General features: G+C 36.0%; 1 protein-coding gene across 2 annotated transcripts; it reads left to right on the top strand.

Moving 5' to 3' along the window:
• The first annotated feature begins 872 nt into the window (after positions 1–872).
• On the top strand, positions 873–2,605 carry LOC128195649 (protein LURP-one-related 15-like). 2 transcript variants are annotated; one of them, XM_052873975.1, is made up of 3 exons: positions 873–1,123; positions 1,681–1,888; positions 2,330–2,605. In XM_052873975.1, exons 1-3 carry the CDS (start codon positions 923–925, stop codon positions 2,332–2,334), a joined length of 414 nt encoding a protein of 137 aa, XP_052729935.1. In that variant the 5' UTR covers positions 873–922; the 3' UTR covers positions 2,335–2,605. The 2 variants fall into 2 exon arrangements, with proteins under 2 accessions (XP_052729935.1, XP_052729934.1); XM_052873974.1 differs by having other exon boundaries at positions 878–1,123; positions 1,681–1,914.
• Positions 2,606–7,120: the final 4,515 nt, after the last annotated feature.

Raw genomic sequence — 7,120 nt, forward strand, 5'->3', positions numbered from 1 at the left:
TCTTTCTTTTTTAAATTTGATTGGCTAAGTCAGTTTAAAAACTCTTTTTCCCTTCTTTTTTTTTTTAAATGTTTTTAAGAATAAAACTGTGTATTAAGTAACAACGAATGTAGACATTTTATACTTAAGGATTTGGCCATCCATTGCTTTCATAATTTTTCTCAATTTCAAAGAGAAAACTGGGTCAAGGGGCATATGGTGTGCTAAATTACTAAGCAAAGTGTGGTAGAGTTCTATTAGGCATGTCATCAACTAGCTCTTATTAAAGAGGTTTATTGGTCAGATTTAAAAGCTAGGACACCTAATCATATCCTAAAAGGACAACTAGCTCTTTAAAGAACATTGCAATAACGTATGGTATCCATAGATACACGAGTTAACTTAAACAAACGATACGACTTAGTCAAAGTTCACGGCTGAAGTATGGTAGTTAATGAATTGCTGCTGCAAGTAGAAGAAGACTCTGGTTGACTTCACAGTTAAAACTCTGAGATTCCAGAAATTCGATACCATGTGCGAATCAGTCATGTAATTAATAGGTTTAACTAGTGGACTAACATGCACCGAGGTTTCTTTTTCCTTATTTATTGTCATTTTCTCGCATACCACATTAGTTTTGATTGGTTGTCTCTCACTATCTTTTGTCTATTTTACAGTATAAAAGGTATGGCGTTGTTCAGTTTATTTGTTAATAAATACAACTTTGTTAATAAGTAAATTACATCTATAAGTAAATTTGTTAGTAAATACAACTTATCAAGAGATATTTTATTGATAAATAAAAAAATATTTGTTGATAATATTATTTATTGACAAATACTATATTATTGCAAGTGGTATTAGTAACCGTTGCTCTATAAATTGGCATATACAACACATAAATAAAGACACTTTTGTCCCATCAGATACCTTCCTCTCTCCAATGGCAGATCAAGTCTCAGTTATCAACCCTTTCTACTGTTCTCCTCACTCTATAACTCTACAGATTAATACTGAGACAGGAATCACTTACAATGAAAACGGTGATCGTCTCTTTCATATGGAGAATGCTTTTTGCACACTTCATAACCGTCGTGTCTTATTTGATGATAAACAAAAACCCATAGTCACTTTATACAGAAAGGTTTGCTTTCTCATGCATCTATCTATACTCATACTCAACTTAATTACTTTTAGGTAGTTCATATTCGCCCACTACACAGATAATCTATACTTTAATTTTTCATTTTAGCCACTAAACTAAACTAGGTGTTATAGTTATGATGGTCTATTTTGGTAAAACATTAAGTGTTTTGTATTTTTTTTCTGTCTTATCAATCCAATCTATACTTAAATACCCTTTTAGAGTTACAATTTTTTTTCTAAAATTAATATATATGTCTCTACTCTTCTATCTCATATTATTGTTTATTTTCTTAATTAATAATTATTTGACCTTACTTATAATAGAATTGGTTATATTATTAAGTAGATTTCTTCCAGATTGTATATTTATTATGATTATTGTAATAAAATTTTCGAATATTTGCATGAGATGGATATATCTGATTTCTTTAATATTCATGTCTTATTATTTTTAATTAATCCTGTGTGAGAAAATTTGCATAAGGTGGGTCGGTATTATGTGTATCGCTACACTATCCATGTTATTCTTATTCTTAATTAATTTCCATTATGCAGGCCGTGACGATTCATGAGCGATGCAAAGTTTTCAATGGTGAAAGCACCGATTCATCTAAATTGCTGTTTTCTGTGAGAAAAACCAATAAATCGATTCCACCTGGGATTGCTAAATTGAATGTGTTCCTCGCAAACAATCAAGACAAAAAAGAAAGCGACTTTAGAGTCATCATTTATGGAAGTACAAATTCTTGCACAGTTTATGCCGGTGAATCTCCTACCATTGTAGCCAATGTATGGGTTACTAAGTTCGTATATCCTTTTACATGTATTAGTAGTTCTTTGTTTTTTTGAGAAGTAAACTTTAAATATGTTATTAATAAAATTAATCTTAACTCAATCTTTTTAGACAAGATTGTTAAAATGATATTTGTTCTTATTTGTATAAATTAATTTTATTTTTATATTAAAGTAAATATAAGTCTAATTAAACTTTACATACTTATATATAAATATATATATATATATATATATATATATATATATATATATATATATATACTTATAGTATATTTTGTTTATATAATCCGATATGAAATCTATACTATAATAACTTCGTGACTTAGATACCTATATACTGTTGATATTTATGATATCTCTAAGAATTATACAAATAACATTTACATGTTTCTGTCTTAAACTAATGTAGGTTGAGAATAATGGTGGCTTCAAAGTCTCGGTCTGTCCCAACGTGGACTACGCATTCATAGTAGCACTACTTATGATTGTTAAGGATATGAAATGCTCTAATGGGTCCACAGATAGTACACAAGACACTAGTACTGCCATGAAATTGATTAAAGCATCGTTGATCCTCGGAAACCAATAAATAAATGTATTGTATGTCTGCTCTATTATGTTGTCTGTGACAATTTCTATTATCTTTCATTATATCAAATATAGCAATGTTATTGAGACCTTATAATAGATCCGAAATGTGGGGGACAAGGTTGTTTTTTTAACATATATATCTTGTAATAACGAAACCAACGACACAATTTTGTAGGTAAGAAAAAAGAAAATTACTCATGGGTAGAAAACTTATCATAAAGTTAGTCATATCAACAAATAAAATGTTTATATCTGAACAACTTTACTCACGAATTATTCTTTAAATAACTTAGTTATAGGCAAGTTATTCTTTTATAACATGATCACGAACTTATTTATGCATAATTTATTTAAATTGGTTGATAACTTATTAATGGATAAATGTCTCACTAGTAAAAAAAGTGGCTTTTGACGCGTCATATACGCTTCGGTTACGCAAAACCCGAAGCGTATAAAGCTATATACCTCGGTTACACCTTGTCCTGAGACGGAATAGTGATATTGCCTCGGTTAGTAGAAGACCCGAGACCTATAACTCTACATATAGCACTGCAAATTAGACTTTTCTGTCTGACAACTTTTTGAAAAGCGTTATTGCCTCGGTTTGCTAGGCAACCGATGCCTATACACCTGCGCTCAAGGAACCGAGGTCGTTGAGTGGCACTTTATACCTCGGGTTCTGCTTTTAACCGGTGCCATATGGTTGTATTACCTCGGGTTTCGTTAGTAACCGAGGTAGTAGCTCCATTCATCTTCTGAAAATCCTACACAGGTTTCATTTCCGCCCAACAGCTTCTTCCTCTCGTGCTCTCTCATTCCTCTGTGTAGCTTCTTCTTCCTCGTGCTCTCCTATTCTTCATTTGCGTCCACAACTGCCACTCCTTGGCTCGCCGCGCTGCCCCCTGTGCTGCCAGTGGTCTCGCCTGCGTCCTTGTTGCCCATGGTTCCACCACCACCGCACTTGTGTCACCCTTCCCCTCCTCCTCCACCACCACCACGACCACAACCACCTTCTTTCTCCTCCACCACCTCACCCCAGTACATCTAAAAACCGCATATCTCTCACCGCTTCTCGTTTGCCACGCTCGCTTCGTCTCGTCCGAAACTTCGAACACCCAACTCTCCACTATCATCCACCTCTGACGCGGATCTCGAGGCCAAGATGAGCCGGAACGAGCTGAATCGAGAAGCCAAGCGCGCTGTCAAGTGGGGGATGGACTTGGCTTCCTTCTCTACTCCACAAATCAAACGCATCCTTAGGTTTTCGATCACTCTTTTCATTTCTCGTTATACCCTCTACCTTTTCCTTAATGCCCGCTTCGCAAAGTTCCCACCTTTGCCCAAAACCTGTGTGCTTTATGTTGGGTTGATGCAGGGTCGCTTCCTTGGACCAAGTTGTATGTCTCGAAGAGCACGTTCGAGAAGGTTCTCCTGTTGCAGGCGATGCAGGCGATTGAGGCTGCCATGAAGAGGTTCTTCTAACGGCAACCGAGTTGGGCTGAGTTAGGGATGGGGATGGGGATTTTGGGACTGTTATGGATGATTTGGGTTGAGTTTCGAAAAAGTTTGTTGTACAGGTTTATGTCTGAAACCTTTTGTCCCAAATAATTTCCTCTTCAACTGAGTGCTGAGTGGTTTAAATATGATGTAGAACTTTGCAAAGAGTTTACTAGATCTTGCGGACAATTTGGGAAGAGCTTCTTTAGTTGTAAAGGAAAGTTTTTCAAAAATTGATACACCTACTGACTCTGCTGAAGCGGTAAAACTTCTGAAAACACTCTATTGGCTGGCGGAGGAAGGGGAAATGAATTAGAATGGAGTGGTCGGGAGAGGGAAGATGCGGCGGGGAAAGGTTGGCGCAAAAGAAAAGAACACTCTATTGCCTCGGTTGAGGTCCAAACCGAGGCAGTAGACTCCACAATACTACCTCTCTCCACAACCGAGGCAAAAAAGGGTAGACTTTTTGTCTCGCCTGTATATGCCTCGCTTCAGGAATCGCTGTTTATGAGCTAAAATAACTGATGCCATTTCCCTTAACTGTACTAGTGTCTATTGAATTTCTTTTAGTTAAATTATGCATGTACCTTTTTAGGAAATGGAATATATAGTCTGTTATGTCATGCCTATTTATACTTATCATTAGGTCAAAACAACATTTTTATACCAACGACATTTTATACCTGTATACAAGCAGGAGGTAGAAAAGAAATTCAACTTTTATATTGGATCCAAATTCGATATAAAAGTCAAAATTTTTATACCGGTCTCGTGTTAACGAGAGAAGAATAGTCAGGGGAGGGATATGCCCTTCAGACTTTTAAATCGGCACTAGTAAAAAAATTGTTTACGAACGTGCCCTATAGGCAGCGGTTTTACCAAAACCGAAACATATAAAAACACGGTAGCATTTTTGCAATTTCAGTGAATTTATAGACATCGGTTCAACATGAACCGAAGCATAACATCTGTATTACCTCGGTTCAAATGCCCAACCGAAGCGGAATGGTGTGAAACTTCCTGCCTCTAATTGATATTTGGAAGGATAGCTAATTTAAAATAAGCCTACTGCCTCGGTTGTTGACCGAGGTAGAACGCTCTATAACTTCTGACATGCAAAACAGGCTTTCTGAAATTAATATACTGCCTCAGTTCCACTGACAACCGAGGCAGAAAGCTTCCACGTGGACTGACTCTTGTGTTGTTAATAAAGTGAAATGACTAGTGAAGGTATTATGCTTCGGTTTCTCGAAGACCCGAGGCGTATATGTTCAGTTTAGGCATCGGTTGGTATGAATAACCGAGGTAGTACTTATGTTATTACCTCGGTTAGTTGCATAACCGAGGCATTATGCCTTCCATATTTACAGATCTCAAAGAAGTTACCCTCTATGTGCACTATTTTTCTTCCTTCCTCAGCTAGCAATCGTCGCTGCATCCAAAACCTCGACTACCTCCAACCGCTAGCGCCACCACTACAGGGTCGTCGGTCCACCATTGCCACCGCTACAGGGGCGCTGCTCCGTCATCGTTGCTACAGTGTGCTCATGGCTCCTCTTGTCACAGAATAGCTCTAATCGCTGCTGCTGTCTCGCCGCCGCTGCCTTGCCATTGTTGCCTCATCTTTACGTTGTGAAGACGTCATTTCCCTTGTTCTCATTGCATTTTTCTCCCACAAGGAGTGTAATCTCTGCCCCCACTGCTTTGCCTCGTCGCCGTGCACGGTCCTCCTTGGCTCTTCCCGTCGTGCTGTCTCCACACCCTTCGTTGCTCCTACTCTTTTGTCGTCGTTGTTTCCTCCACCGCTGCTTCAATCTTGCAACCTGCATTGAGGTTGGTTCATTGTGTTTTTGCTGTTTTTGATAATAATTGGTGGAAGATTGATATATTGGTCATTAGATTGATATGCGTTTGATAAATGTTGTGAAATTGATGGATATGTGTTTGATAATTGTTCTTGTGAAAATGATGGATATGTTGTTGTTAATTAGTCATATTATAACTTTTATTATTTTTTGGTGATTAAGATGGATATTTGTTTGATAATTGTTGTTGTGAAATTGATATATTTGTTATTGATATTTGATTATACGATTATAAGCTAAACAATATTCAAATAAGGTTTGAGAAAATGATATAAACAAGTGAAATAAAGTAAAGTACCTAAACCCTAAAGTTAATTGAAATGACTTTATTTAGTCTTGCTTCAATATATTGTTTTGTAGAATATATTACATGTTGCATATGTAATTATTAATTTGCTTGAATATATTGTTGTTGTGCATTGGCCTTAGTTTCCCATTTGAAATTCAATACAAAAATTATTTACTATCTCCAGATTTTTTGAACAAACGTACTTTTTACAAATTAAAATAGAGGAGATGGTAATAATAATTTACAAGTATTGAATCTTGAATTGTCCAATTGGACAGTTTAAGAAGAGTAATAACTTTTTCATAGTTTATTATAACATCAATTTTAATATACATGTCTTAAATTTCATGAAAAGTTGTCGTTGTGTTTTGTATTGATCTTCGGGTGCATATTTGATTGTGATTTATAATCACTTTCATTTCATGTAACCTGAAGACTAATGTGAAATGCTGGAAAAATTTCGTGAAATTTAAGATATGTCGTTTAAAATTGATATGTTTAATAAACTAAAAAAAGTGAATCTTCTTGAATGGGATAGGGTCACACCTTGAATACAAACACAATCAAAGTGATCATTCAAGATTATTGAAATTGTGTAAACAATTTCAGTAAACATGCGTACGGATCGAGGGTGGATTAATATACCACACATGAGCACTGAGTACGAGAGAGGGGTAGAAGAATTTATAGAGTTTGCGCAACGTAATGCGAGTACAAGTGGTGATGATGAAGTCAAGTTCAGATGTCCCTGTGTGAACTGTTTGAATGAGAGGAAGTTGAACGCAACTGATATTAGGGAACATCTTATCTTTGATGGTTTCATACGAAGTTATACAATATGGATATGGCATAGCGAATTGACAAACTTTCCAACTGTCTCTCCAACTGAAAATGTTTATGATTCCACAATGGATATGGAAGATGTAGCAGAAGAAGACAACTTAGAGGACATGATCCG

The sequence above is a fragment of the Vigna angularis genome, chromosome 2, assembly GCF_016808095.1.
Source record: "Vigna angularis cultivar LongXiaoDou No.4 chromosome 2, ASM1680809v1, whole genome shotgun sequence".
NCBI lineage: Eukaryota > Viridiplantae > Streptophyta > Magnoliopsida > Fabales > Fabaceae > Vigna > Vigna angularis.

Coding starts and splice junctions, on each gene's coding strand:
- LOC128195649 (XM_052873974.1), top strand. CDS start 923: ATGGCAGATCAAGTCTCAGTTATCAACCCTTTCTACTGTTCTCCTCAC. Junction 1,124..1,680: donor TAGTCACTTTATACAGAAAG/GTTTGCTTTCTC, acceptor TCCATTATGCAG/GCCGTGACGATTCATGAGCG. Junction 1,915..2,329: donor CTCCTACCATTGTAGCCAAT/GTATGGGTTACT, acceptor AAACTAATGTAG/GTTGAGAATAATGGTGGCTT.